The sequence below is a fragment of the Pseudopodoces humilis genome, chromosome 3, assembly GCF_049639895.1.
Source record: "Pseudopodoces humilis isolate 2021_Gansu_Grassland_sample_001 chromosome 3, ASM4963989v1, whole genome shotgun sequence".
In the NCBI taxonomy this organism is placed as follows: Eukaryota; Metazoa; Chordata; class Aves; order Passeriformes; family Paridae; genus Pseudopodoces; species Pseudopodoces humilis.
The window spans coordinates 29,218,285-29,232,768 of record NC_142202.1 but is presented as its reverse complement, the minus strand read 5'-3'; the positions used below and the strand labels follow the sequence as shown (position 1 = coordinate 29,232,768).

At 46.4% G+C, this 14,484-nt stretch overlaps 1 protein-coding gene across 8 annotated transcripts in view; it reads right to left on the bottom strand.

Annotated features, from left to right (window-relative positions):
• Positions 1–6,626: 6,626 nt before the first annotated feature.
• MOCS1 (molybdenum cofactor synthesis 1) overlaps positions 6,627–14,484 on the bottom strand; it is a 39,108-nt gene continuing 31,250 nt past the window's right edge. For 5 of the 8 annotated variants that reach the window (XM_088053803.1, XM_005532703.3, XM_014261248.2 and 2 more), the window contains one exon: positions 10,539–14,481. In XM_088053803.1, coding sequence (XP_087909929.1) covers positions 13,613–14,481 — 869 coding nt within the window. In that variant the 3' untranslated portion in view covers positions 10,539–13,612. Of the gene's footprint in view, positions 10,207–10,538; positions 14,482–14,484 lie in introns of those variants that run through there. The other 3 variants (XM_088053805.1, XM_088053807.1, XM_088053804.1) reach the window with 3 other exon arrangements.

Here is a 14,484-nt window from a genome sequence, read left to right as displayed (position 1 = left end):
GAAAGATTAACTCAGTTGGTCAGAGTATGGTGCTAAAAACACCAAGATTGTGGTTTCAATCCCTGTATGGGCCATTCACATAGTAGTTGGACTTTATGATTCTTGTGGGTGCCTTCCAACTCAGAATAGTCTGTGATTCTATGATCTGGGAAAAAACTTTCATAATTTATGGCTGTGAGATACAGAAAAGGCCTTTTGTTTTCCAGAAGTGTCTATGATCAGTAGTGTTTGGGTCTGTCATGTCATAGCAAGACCTTTGCGATACTCTCCCTTCGTGGAAGGGCTATTCATAGCACTTCCAGCAGGGAGTGAGGCAACTGATAACCAAGGAAAGCACAACAGTCATGCAGAGGCTGCAGGGCTGCATCAGCCCTGGACACCCCTTCCTATGGGGCAGACAGGGAGGTGGGTGTTCTGGGCACTGTGTGGTGTTGCTGCCTGTCCCTGCAGAGAGGAGGGAGGAGGGCTTCTGTCTCTCCATGTTCATTGTAGAGGTTTTAAAAGATTGGTGGGGGGGAGAACTGTGATTGTCTCAAGAAATCTGACAAATACTCATTATTTGTCTCTTTGTAAGTAAAGACTCTCCCTTACCAGTTGGAGTTTTATCATGCCCTAAAATACCACAAGTGTTATAAGAATTGGCCTGGATGCCCCATTAGAGACTACCAAGAACTTACCTGTGGTGAATCTGTAGCTCATGCTCTGATTGTCAAACTCTGCCACTGCTTTGCCAGGGGTGGTTCCTGGAAATCCAGTGGTTTGAAAAGGTATCAGAAGGTGCTTTGTGCACAGTGGCTGAGGAATAAAAAAAAATATCAAAAGCTTGTGCATGCTCCATTGCCCACAGAAGGAAGCAAACAAAATAGGAGGAAAATGAATGTCCATCTACTTTAGGCTTAAGCCGTTTTTCATTCAGTTGTGGCAGTACTGTAAAAGAGCAAAGATGGATTCCTCACCCACACCAAAAAGATTAGATGGTCCCTGGATTTGAGAAGTAAGAAATTGACGCTGCTCTTTGGCCACACCAGAGCTCCGGGCTAGCTCTACGGTGCCACTCCAGCACGGGCAGTCGCCAGGAGTGGGGAACTGCAGGGGAAAGGCGATCCCACTGCAGAACCTTCAGTGCACCGAATCCTGCCTGGCTCTACCACATCAGGTGTCGTGGGTGGTGGTAAAAGGATGGAGGAGACTCACTAGGCTGTACTTCCCAGGAACAGGTTTATTAGGCAGAGGGGATGAACACAAAGGTCTGGGCTGGGACAAAACAGCACTGGAGAGAGCCCAGAGCACGTCTGTGCACTCGGTTTTATCTTAGGGATGGGCACAGTCAGTGCTCCCCTAAGCAATCGGAGCTCACGGAGGGAGGGATAAGGGGAGGAGGTTACAATATCAGGGACCAATGGGGATACAAAGAAGGCGGGAACATAATATAACAACCAATAACATGTCGAGGAAGGAATGATGTACATGGAAGGAGCTGGAAGGAGAGGTGGGGTTTACAGTGATGGATGGGGAGATGGGGCAGGGTAAAGGTGACTGATGAGGAACATTCAGGAAAACTGGGAGGGGTTTGTATAACAGACAACTGGGGCTAAACCATTACAATCAACAGGGGGAAACAAGAATGTACCAACAAGTTTTTAACAAATTCTTAAAAAAATTAAATAAATGAACTACAACAAGAAATGTTGTTCTGCAATATCTCACTGGATATTCCTGTGATCAGGCTCTGCCTGGCTGAGTGCTGTCTGGGTGTGATGGCCTTTGGGAGCGATGGTAACTATCATCTTAGTCCCTGCATAGTCATGAGGTGCTTTCACAGGCAGAAATACAAATTAGCCCAGTACTCACAGTAAGGTGTTATGACTGGGCAAGTGTTTTCTTGGGTAACACACATATATTTGTGCTCCTGAACAAGTCTGGACCTGCTCTTACCTTGTAGAAGAAGCTTGGATAACCCCAAAGTGCAAATTTTTCCCAGGGTTGTCGGATGTTTTCTTTCCTTTTGGGCTACCAAGCAGAAAATAACTCTTCAGAGCCATGCCCCATTCTGCTGTACAGTACCCCTTGCTTCTGCTCCTGATTTCCTTCAATATCTGAGCCCTGTTCACCTCCCTCTTGAGCTCTCACATTCCTTTACCATGACCCTTTGCTTACCCACCCTCGGAGGATCTGCTGCCCTTTCTCTGTGGTATTAAGAGCTGCAGGAGCTTGGGCACCTCAGGCTCCAGGTAAAGCCCCTGGCAGAGGACTGACCCTGGCACAAACGCTGTTGCTCTGCACTTAGCTTGGCTTCACATGGGTCAGGAGTTGCCAGGCAGATTGGGTGCTGTGTCCTACCTTCCCATTGTCCTCCTTGTGGTGCAGCTGTTGTTCATCCAGGGACTAAATGTTAAAGATACTTTGTTGCCCTTCTGGAACGGCAGTAATATCTTCCCTTGCTCTGGTCCCTGAAATGAGAGCTCTGTAAGAGGAGAGGAGGCCCTTTCTGCATCTGGAGAGCTGGACCTGCCTCTGGAGTCACAGGGATGGGCAGCCTTTCACCACAGAAGCATCTCCAGCACTGAGGTAATGTGACATCGGGACCAGAGCTAGCTGTGGCCTTGGGGATGCTGATCTTGTGCCATCTTCTGGGGTGTCAGTGCTGGGATGCATCAGCAAGCATGTCTTGGACTTGTACCAGGGTCAAAACAAGAGATTCCAAACTGCAGCTTGTCCCATAGCCATGGTCTTGTCCTTGTCAGGCAGCTTCTAGCTCTCCCTCTGTTCCTGATTAATGCTCTCCCTGGGGGATGCTGACCAGCACATCCCAAATCAAGATGGAAGAAAGAAAGGGGGATAAATCAGATACTGAGGCAATCTTACTCTCTAATTTTTAACCCATGCTGGTGCCCTAATACAAACAGGAAAGCAGCAGGAGTTTGGACTGGGATCAGTAGACCTGACTTAGTACTGTGCAGAGCAGAATCAGTGTAATTATGGGGTAATGGGCATAGCCACAGAAATAGCTGAGCTTTGATGAGAAGCAGGCTCTTTTGTGAGATCCTTGCTGGTGGCTAGCTTGCTTCTCTTCTTACTCCTCCTCACCCTTTCCCTCAGCTCTGCAATGAACCCTGAAAGTCTGCACTTCTCACTCTCATTAGAACAGGGTCTGGGCTGTCACCAACATATGTGAAGGTTTTCCCTTGAGAGGCAGCAAGGTGAAATCTTCCTCCAATATTTAGGAGAAATCAAGGGACAAAAGCCCATCTGCTAAAAATAGTTTTGTCAATCTGGTAGCAAACATCATTTTCTCCAATTGCACATCAGGCATGAGGAACACTCAGGCTTGGAAATCTGTCTCCAGGTGCTCACTGCAGAGTACAAAGAGCAATGGGAATGCCACGTTAGTGTCCCCACCTGCAAACAATAATTTGAGTGACTTAACAAGCGTGACATGTTGGTCTGGCCCACGTATGTGTGGTCAGGTTCTCTTGGATCACAGTCCAGGTCAGTTAGTGGTGTCCTTTCTACCTCAGTTGATACAAGCTTCATGTGATGCCAGGGACTGTCTCTTTGCTCATAGATGAAGGAACAGTAGTTCCTGTCTGTACTCAGGTCAGGAGACCGTCCTGAGATCCTGGGAGAGATGATACATGAACCTGGAAGCTGCAGCTGCACAGGCACCCTGACCTCCCCAGTTTTCACCTTTTTTTCTGTTGCTCAGCCATTCCCATTCTTGTTTCTTTTCCTGTTTATTCTGGATCTGGCTCAGACTTCCTTGCCAGCTTTTCTGTCCCACATTTGTGTGAAACTCCTGGTGTAGAGAAGCAAGGTCTGGGGCTGTACTTAACTTTCCTTCGCATGGTCCTTGCAAAGCCACCTCTGCCATTGCTGGAGTTTTGCTTCCCTAGAGCCTTCAAGGTGTTCCCAGCCCTGATGGGTGCAGGGGGCTTCACCAGTGCCCAACATGTCCTGTGGAAAGCTTCAGCTGTGTGTATGAGGAGACATTTTGTCTGAGGGATGAGGCTAAATGCAGGCCATGGTAAAGCCCATGAGCAGCAATGTGGAGGTCGAAGAACCAGCCAGCCTCAAAATCCTGGCTCTCCCCTGGAGAACTTCTCCCTAGGCAAGACACTTTATGTCATGAAGAGAAAAAGTGTCACTCCCAGAGGCCTTTGAGTTGAACATGTTAATTTGTTACACCCCATTGGTTTCCCTCCCTATCAATCCACCCTGATACATGTATCCAAATTTCCCCCACCCCTCTCCTTCCCTATAAATACCCTGGGTTTTCCCCTGTTCAGGGAGCTGCTGTCACTGGCTCCCTTCACTGAGGGCCCTGCTATAATAAAGGCTATTTCTCAGTGGAATGCCATACAGCTCTCTAGTCTCTCTCTCCGCGTTGCCTGCACGCTGCTGCTGAGCTGAGATCACTCACTGGGCAGAGGACGTGCATGTGCCCCTGGGCAGTCCTTTTCAGGACGGCTTCTTCAGGGTAGTCGCGGCACCCCTGTCATCGACACTGCCGCAGCACAGCAGCTCTGGTACAGCTGCTTTGATGAGCTGATGTGCTCATTTCTGAGCAGAGCCACTTGCAGATGTAGAGGTGGCCTCTGTGCTCATGTGGACGGGGGAGCAGGTGCTGAGAGTGTGTCTGGAAGGGATTTCTTGCTGGTACCATGCAAGGCTGGAGAAATAGTTGGGTTTTCCCCTTCCCTTCCATCAATGGCTTTTGTGAGAACAGGTTTCTTAACCTAGGTTACAACAGCGAGGGCTAATAGAGCATATTGTGAGCAGGATGCTATCAGTGGCACAAAAACTAGATGAAAATGTTGGCTAGGTTAGGTAGATGAGCCTCACAAAGGCAGCCTTCCTCACAAATTCTGGTAAAGGACTTCTGGCCACACTCAAACCTGTGTCAGGCACATGGTGAGGTGTCTGCTGTTCTGCAGCAGGGTGGGGGTTTGCAGAGCTGCTGGGGCAAGAAAGGCTCTCACTGCTCTTAAACCCTGTTCCCCTGACATAGGAAGAAGTAGCACTCCTGCTGTTGAGTAAGGCACTTGGTCTGACTTCCCAGAGAACTGTCTCCCTCATGACTGAGGACACAGGAGGCATTTTGCCAGGCTTTCCTGCTGCTTAGCGAGTGTGGAGGAGTCTGGGACATGGGGAACCCTGTTCCTGCTGCTGTTGGGAGCACAGGAGTGCTTGCTTGCTCCCCACTCCATCCAGCTGGGTTTAATTTTAGAAATACAGTGCTATCTTGGGGCATCTTTTTCCATGGAATGCAAGTCTTTAAATAAATAACAGCTTTGTGGAGGCAGAACGGCAGCCCGTAACCACACTGCAAAACATGCATTAAGCAAGTTGAACGCCATTTCACTTGCATGTGGAAATACTTTGTACAGAAACAGTGGCTGCACCACCTTCCTCTCTTTGTTCAGGCCCCTCCGGAGCTGGCCATGGACATTGATTAAAAAGAAAAACACCTTGAAATGCCAACCTTGGAGAAGTGGAAATGAAAACCCTTCCAGCTGCTGGGGTTCAGCTGGAGTTCTCTGGCACAGGTTTGCTAAAGCTATAGTTTACTGGTGATGGGCTGTTACTGACCATGCCTCTGCTGCATCTGGGACATCCCAGAGGGATGTGCTCTGAGGAATCCTTAGCAACCCAGGAGAGAAATAGCAGGTTATAAAGATGAAGGCAAGAAACTTGTGTTTAAATGTCCCTCCCAGTCTGGCTGGCCAAGAGCCTTCCGCATGCAGCTGTGTTGCTGATGGCTGAATGTCCTGGGTGTGTCCCACAAAGCAAGTTTGCTGGCTGGAAAATCCCATTAAAACCATCTTAACAGAGGAAGAGCCCATTTTCATTGCTCAGATCCAACAGCTCCCACATGGCATGTGCTACATGAGCTGCTGGTAATTCTGTTCCCCTGAGTCAGCAAGGGAGGCTCTTCTAAATCCCCCAATCTGAGCAAGACTTGCCACGGTGGCCTTCCTCTGATGTAGGGACTCGGAGATGCACCTAAATATGCAAGGTGGAACAAATTATGTAAAAATAACCCAGGCTCATGGCTACTCGTTCTGCTCCACTCCTGCTGCATATTCCTGCTGCTGGGACAAAATGCTGAGATGACAAGACTGTGCTTGCAAGGAAACTGGTTCAGGAGTATCCATCTTGGGTACATTAGGAGTTGGCAGTGTTGATTCTGGTTGCCTCCACAAAGCCAAAGGGGTGACTAGACTGTGCCTAATCATGGAGGTATGAGTGAATTCTGCCAGGGTCTTTGAAGCAAGTGGGCTTTAAGTCAGCAGTTGTGGCTTGGAAAAAGCATCATGTAGCATCCTGGTGCCACGTGCAGATGGGATGCCTGAAGAGGTTTTGCTCTAGTCTTTCTCTTCTAAGATGATGTCTTGGTTTGAAAAGACAAGTGTCTGCTAAGGAAGGCAGAAACCTCCCTTGAAATAAATAGAAACGTAAACCACCCCCCACTCTTCAAAGTATAATCTTGAAATCAAAGGGCTCTCAGGCAAAGATATGGGAATAGGAATAACAGTTCTTTACTAAGGAAATTAAAATAAAAATGCAGTAGTACAAAAAATAAAAACCAACAAACTAACAACCCACTGACAGAGTCAGAATACAACCTGACACCCTGTTAGTCAGGGTATTGGTAGCAGTCCGTTTAAATGATGGCTGCAGTCTTCCTGGAGTGATAGATTCTGTTGAAGCAGTGATTCTATAGAAGGGTGCAGTTTTCCTCTGAAGGTCCAGTGGTGGTGTCTAGTCTCTCCTCTAGGATCCAGTAGAGAAAGGCTGCTTGCAGTGTTTCGAGTTGCCAAAGATATCCAGGTAGAAATGCTTGGCTCCTCCCCCTGGATGGAGCATCTTACAATGGGATGATGTAATTTTATCAGTCATGCAGTGAGACTCGGTGGCCCATTAACAGAATATATCCCCCTGGAGGGAGGACAGGTTGTGGTAGGGATAAAGAACACTGCCCCATCTGGTTTTAACAAATGGTAATAGAATACATACTTTTGGTTACATCGTGCATTGCAACCAAAGACAGATGAAAAACTTAACTTGTCCTTCTTCCTGTAGCCCTTGGCAACAGCAGTTCTGGGTATGACTGTGATAGTTTTGTGGGTTTGTTCAGAGATGATTATAATATTTGAATTCACTGCAGGGCTTGGGGATTACTAGCTGTACCTCAGCCTTTGCTGGTGGCTTCCATTCCCAGCAGGCTACAAGGACAGGAGCATTTTCCATGTGGTGTGGTTCTGCCTGCTCTTCCTCTGCAAACTACCTGGCTAAGCCATGTCCTCTCCTTGGCATCCTCTTGCTGCTTCCAGCTCTTCCATACTCTGAAGGGAATTTTATTTTTTTGTAAACCCTAGTGAAGGCCTTCTCTTGTGGGGCTAGACAATGTTCTCTGCCCATGTTCTCCATGAGCCCAGGATCAGGGCAGCCCTGACAGCAGTTTGTCTTTTCCAGTGATCCAAATTAAGATTCAGTCTTGGCAGGATGGAGCCTTTTGATCTGTCAGCTGCAATAGGAGAGATGAGGTTTCAGAGGTAGCAGAATTTACTCCCTTCCCTCAGCTCATTCTTGGATCTGTGCTGAGGATGCCCCTAAGGGTTGCTCTGCAGAAGCCAAACAAGCCACACAGAGCTGAAACATTTCCATTCAGCATTAGGCCCAGGGTGGGGAAGTGCAGCTCTCTAAAGCACTGGGACTGTGGGTGGCAGCTGGTGAGGGGATGGAGTGAGAGGGATGGACAGGTAGTGTAATTCCAGGCACTGCCTCACACAACAGCAATTCCGGCCTTGCTGCAACTGTGCACATGGGGAGCCTTGAGTGCTGACGTTACCCTGATAATGAAACTTAAGTTCATTAAGGCTGCAGTAATGGCAAGTCAGGGCTGTGCAGCTGAACCCCTCTCTCCCAGCTCCCAGCAGCAGATGCTGTCTGGTGTGATACTGCACAGCTCTGCTGTCGACAGAGCTTTGCCACAACTTGCACCAGCAGGTAACTGGCCTAAGGTTGTGCCTATGGAGCAGCCATGTATCTGATAGACTGTGTTATCTTCCAAGCATAATATTAACAGAATACTTACAGCTGCCTGGCCCTCCTGCTATCTCCTCTCTTCCTCCCCTACCCCCTGTCCCACTGCAGCCAAGCTGCCCTTGACTTTGTAAACACAAACTCTGCTTTTGTTGGCTTCACATCCTTTCAGCTGCACAGTCTGAAAGTATCATGGTTATAGAAGAGAGTGTTTCTGTTGAACTTAAAATTAAGGCTAAATTCATGCAGGAAGAGCTTAATAGTATTGAGAGTTTCTGGTTTTGAGCAGGCCACAATTTGAGATCATGCCCGCTTTGTTGATGGAGTAATTCATGAAGCAATTGTCTCTCCTGCTAATTTGGGGCTCTGAAAGCAAGCCTTAAGCAATCATGAAGTATGAAACTTTGTTCTGTGGAGTAAGTGTTGCATGGATGGCACCTTGGAGAGCCATGGGCAGTAGGCAGCTTGCTTGATGTCCATGGCTGTCCACTGCAGTTGGGTTTTGCACACACAGCTGACCAATGCCTGGTTTGTTGTGCTTCTTTGCTTGGAGGAAAGCTCAGCAGTGTCTCAAGGGCATCCATCCCATCCCTTTCTGTGAACTTGCACTCAGCTGCACTTTACTGCTACTTTTTTGGGTACCTTTTAGTCCCCAAAGGAGTAAAAAGGGTTAGTACAAAGACAGAGATGCTAAACTGGAAGCTTTCTAAACATGCCACTGGCAGCATGGAGGGACAGGGGGAGGTAGAGACAGCTGGATTTGTGTCTTAGCCACCCACTGTTTAAGTTTGCTGTGCTAAGTGAGAAGCTGCTCTTATGACAGAGTGCACCAAGTTCATCCAAAGCCATTCAGGCACAGCCTATGACGAAGGATTCAGTTCCTCACCCTGTGCCTTTCTGGCACCCTGACAGGCATGTTAGGGTGTTGCCTGCCACAATCATGACTTTGCAGAGCTCCTCACATACACTGGTTTTGAGACTTAAGGCTTTTACCCGATATCTCAAAAACCTGAGAACCTGGTCAGCCCACCACAACCTGCAATTCCTCCAACCAATTTTAGATTTCCTGAAACGCTGAGCTTCCCTTGGAGCAAGGCTCTGGTGTATGAAGTGAACTGTGTTTCCATTTAACTAATTAGCAGCTCTGTCTTGGCCAAAGCACACACAGCCTTTTTTCAGCTGTTCCAAGCCTGCCTGACTCTGCTGAGGCAGCCAGAGGGAGCTGAGAACCACCAAACCACTAAGGGCCAGATTCTGTTCAGTCAAATCTCATGTAATGCTGCGTAACGGATTTTACAGGGAATCACTTCAGGTCACCTGGGCCTGAAAATAGCTAACAAAATTCATTGCCTTTTTTTACTGCTCAGCTGTTGTTGCTTTTAGAATCTGGTTTTGAGCAGTTCCCATTCTGAAAAAAATAAGCCCCTCCCTGAGTTATTTCAAGCTGTCTTCCCCCCATGGCCCATTCTCCTTCCCCCAGCACTTCCTAAAAGCACTGCTCTTTTGGCATAGATTTAATCTCTTCAAGAATTCTTAATGGGCAGCTTCTGCCAGCTTCTCCTTTATATGCTGCATCCAGTTTTTAACAGAACAGTGTGAGGGTGGAGTAGCCAGTGTCAGGATGTGGGCAGGAAGGGAAGCCAGGCTCAGATGCCCCAAAGAATTGAGCCTGGATTAGCAGTGAACAGACTCTTAACACACAAATGGGCCATAAGCTGAGACAGCTGAATTTCCAGCAGGCAAAAACTCTAATGTATGCATTGTGAGGGTTGCCATGGTCTGCAGTATTTGTGTTTGAGTTGTGTTTGATATGTACAAAAGTGCAACTTGAACTCTTATGACACACTTCAAGAGAAGGAAGTGATGGGCTTTGGAGCTTGACTCTATTTCTGCTCCTAGAAAAATTATGAGCTTATTTTAGGATTGATAGCATTTGGAACCTTAGAATCATTTAGGTTGGAAAAGACCTCTAAGATCACTGATGCCTTCTTGGTAGCAGGAAACCTGAGAGCTTTCCTGGAAGTTCAGTTGGATGAGAAGGGCAATTTCCTTTAAGGCTCATACATGATACTGGAGGGAGGGACTTTTATACAGGCACTTCCCTGAATCTTTCAGTTGTGATCACTCAGACTAGGAGGAAGAGCTCTGGAGGCCCCAGTTCTGCAACAAAAAAGCAGTGATGTTATATACAGCCACTGGCTCAGAACAGGCATGTGGGAGAAGCTGGGATAATGACAAAAAATGACAAATTATTATGCTAAACCCACATTTACACAGTTTAAGAACAGACAGATTAAAATGAGTTTCATTCAACAACACAAGAAGTAGATTCTCTATAGTAATAAGTTATTATGACTGATCCCTTGCTAACTAATCATGCAACTTGCAAAGCCTGTCTTGTTGCTTGTCCCAAGGTAACTATTCATAGAAGCTTTTGGATTAAAACATAGAAATATAAACAAAAAGGATATTCAAAGTAATGCAAACCACACTCCATTGCAACTAGTATTTATTAAAAATACAGTGGACAAAAAAAGCAAGCCTTCAAAAAGTAGTCAGTTCATCAACATATATCACAGTGACCCACCCAGCACCACAGAGCGCTTTCAACCCACTTCTCTCGCAAAATGTTAACTCATGTTTGGTTCATTACCTATAAATGTGCATAGTTTAAAGACTTGATAGTATAACATGAGCATAAAATGGCACCAAAGTCAGTTTGCCCTGCACTTCCAGCCACTCTCAAACCAAGAAAGTAATGAAATGTGCGTAAGTAGCAAGATGTGCGTGGTGGTCATGTGTGTGCTCAGTAGTAGCTCATATGGCCCTGAGTCCTTTGTGTGAGCTTTACAGCATGACAGCAAACTTTTCAAAAGCCAAAGAATCATATGCCCAAAGCATTGTTTTATTACTACTGAGTACATAGAGTTTCTTTTTCATTTTCAGAATTAGCTAGAGCCTAGGGGCAAGCCAGGAGAGCAGGATGTGTTGTGAGGTAAGTGCTTGTGTCAGTCAATAGACTTAGCAGGTTATACGTGTGCTTCCTTTTCTTGGCACTTTGTTTCCATGCTGAGCTAAGGAAGCTTTCGCGCTATGGAAACAACAGTTCCACAGATCAACACAATCTGTATTTGCAGGATTGGGTGGGATTGTTGGTGTCAGTATGGCAGTGCCAGCTACACTCCTGGGAATGTGACAGGGAGTCAAGACTGTAACAATGAATGTAGATTCTCCTGGTTCTGGCCAGGACATGAGTGATTTTTGCAGGAGCCAAGAGGGGCATGGCTAACAGCACAGCAGATTATTATAGGGACCAGGGAAGAGGTCTCTTCCAGTAAGGGAATGGTCACATGGTGCCTGTTCCCTCTATTATTAAAGGTGCTACTGCTCATTTTCTTATTCTATTGCTGTTTCCAGTAAATTGTTCTTATCTGAACCCATGATTTTTACCTACTGTGCCTCCAATTCTCACCAGCCCACTACAGGGAGGGAGGAGCAAGAGAGAGTAAACCACTAAATTGAGGAATACCATTCCTAAACCACATCACTGATGTACAAATGCTTATGGATTTTAGGCACCAAGCTTTCCAAATTTCTTTCCCTTTCAGCTACAGCTGCTATGTCTGTCACTCTATGTATTTTATCTCACAATGACAACAAATAAAGAATCAAATCAATTCACCTGCAATGGAAAGAGTCCTTTTTTTGTAGCTGGCATATGACAATTGTGAAAGATCTGTAGCAATTGCCTCCTCATCTGAGACCTGTGCTTACTTTACGTAAGCAGGATGTGCGTGGCAGCATGGTGTGCTCACCATACTTTAAACTCTTAAGCTTAAGGTGATTTTTGGAAGTATATTTGACTTTACTAGAGCTGTCTTCAACCCGGTGTATGGAGGGAGTACCCTGAATCATGTGCAGCTTCACATTAGCCATAAGCAACCAGTAACACCCTGTTTAGAGCACTTAAATTAACATTGGAAAAGTAGCCATTAACAAGAATGTTGAGTAATTTCTTATCTAGGACATTTAATTACCAAGGCTAATTAATGCTACATGACTGTGGCCATTGCTACATTTATGGGGACACTTAAGTGCTCCAAGGCCAAAAGACTTCATGAAAAGCAAATTAAAGTAACATTCAGGAAAATACTCTGGCAGAGGCAAAAGTATCTTAATTTTCCAAGTGGCTACTAATACTAAAGTCTTTTATCTGTCAGGACTATGCAGGTTGCTGGTTACTAGGAGCTGCACCTTAGCATTAAAAATTTGGAGTTTTCTAGGGCTTGGTGTGACATCTCTTTCTAAAGTCAAGGAGAGCTTAATACTTACTTCTGTGCATGGCAAAATTAATCCCTTAACCATGCAAACAGGGTATCCATGTATTTCAGTCCTAAGGTCAAAATGCTGGAACATGCTTCTAACATTGTAAAACATATCTTTCAGATCAGAAAAAATAATTCTTCCAAATGCAGAAATCCTCTTTCTGCATCATGTTTCACACAGCACAAGGCAGAAAACTGGGCAGCTGCCTTTTCTTTTTTTTCTTTTGAAACTGATACGTGGATATTTCCCACTTGCAGGTGTCTCTCTTATGAGGAAAGGCTGAGGGAGCTGGGCCTGTTCAGCATCCAAAAGAGAAGACTGATGTCTCAATGTGTATCAGTGTCTAAGGGGGACATGCCAAGAATATGGATCCAGGCTCCTCCTGGTGGTGCTGAGCAACTGGACAAGAGGCAATGGGCAGAAACTGATACACAGGAAGTTCTACCTGAACTTCTTTACTCTGCAGGTGACTCAGCACTGAAACAGATTCCTGAGTGAAGTTATGGAGGCTCCCTCACGGGGAGATATTCCAGTGTGGACACAACCCTGTGCTATGTGCTCTGGGTGCCTGAGCAGGGAGGTTGGATCAGGTGACCCACTGTTGTCCTTTCCAACCTTACCCATCTATTCTGGATTCTTTGATTCTGTGAAGGGAAGCACTAGCACTGCAAAGGGATGAGAGCTGCCCCTTGACTCTTGACTATTCCATGTTTATAATCTCAGGCATGTGGTGAAGTTCCCCAGCTGTGTAGTTTTCACTGTCACCCTCTAAATTCAATTAAGGAGGTCAGGGGAAAGATGGACAGACACCACTTTGAAGTCTTAATCCTTGACTTAAAAATGGTTGCCAACTTTCAGCAGTGGCTTCATTTCCAGAGCTCAGAGTTGCACAGTATGATGACAGCAGATGTATTCACAGCATGAAAGAGAAAAAAACCCCCATAAACCATAAACCTCTGTGGTATAAGCAGGAATATTTTCTCAGTCTCATCATGACAACACTGAAATGGAGGTACTGGCAGAGTGGAGAAGTCTGTCTAGAAAATATACATGGGTTTCAACAAGGATAAGAGGCTCCACTGTTCACCCAGCAGCAAGACAGAGTAAGGCAATGCTGGAGCCATGGGCTTGCTGTACTGCACACACCTGCTGAGGTGTCCAAGCTGAGCAAAAGGACTTCTGTAAGAGGCTGGAACAGGAGCAGTGGTCACTTGGAGGACTGGAGGTATCTGAGTATTATCTACACCCTTGAGAAGTCTCCCCTCTGCCCACCTGTCTTACTAAGCAATTTCAGCTCTTGGATGATGATATCTTGAGTGACTGATTTGCACATATCATACACTGTCAGTGCAGCCAGGCTGGCAGCTGTGAGAGTCTCCATCTCGACACCTGTCCTCCCCCAGGTGTGACAGGAGCTGCAAATCACCACTGCATGCCTGGCCTCGTCCAGGCTCAGAGACACCTCAACATGGTACAGAGGGATGTTGTGACACAATGGGATCAATTGGCTGGTCAGCTTGGCTCCCTGAATTCCTGCAATTTGGGCAACTGCCAGCACATCCCCTTTTTTCACCTGGTTTTGCCTCACCATCCTGAATGCCTTCTCACCCAGGAGGACCACAGCACCAGCAACAGCACTTCTTCTGGAATCTGGCTTCCCTCCAACATCAACCATTGTGGCCCGTCCTTCCTCATCAGTGTGAGTCAAGTTGTCAGAGGCACAAGGTAACTTAGTGCAAGATGCTGAATCCCTGGTATGGAATTCAGATCCTGAATATGCCTTTTTAGACTGACAGTCCACAGGAACTTGGCCAACAGAAGCATCAAGGCACTTTGTATCAAATGCGGAGCTTGGGTCCTTCTGGAAGACACAGTAGCCTTGGAGCTGGGTTTGTAGAATTCCCGTTGCTACATGCCACTGTTTCTCTGGGTGAGATCCTGGCAGGAAAAGCTGCCCCGTGAGTTTATTTTTCATTGATGCTTTTCCCTTTTGTTTGGGTAAACTTGCTCTCAAAGTCAGCCAATGGCTAAATGTATGGCCCCACTGTTTTGAATTTGGGGGATTCTGTAGGGTATCTTGGCATAGTGGGAATAACATCAGTGTAGGCTCTG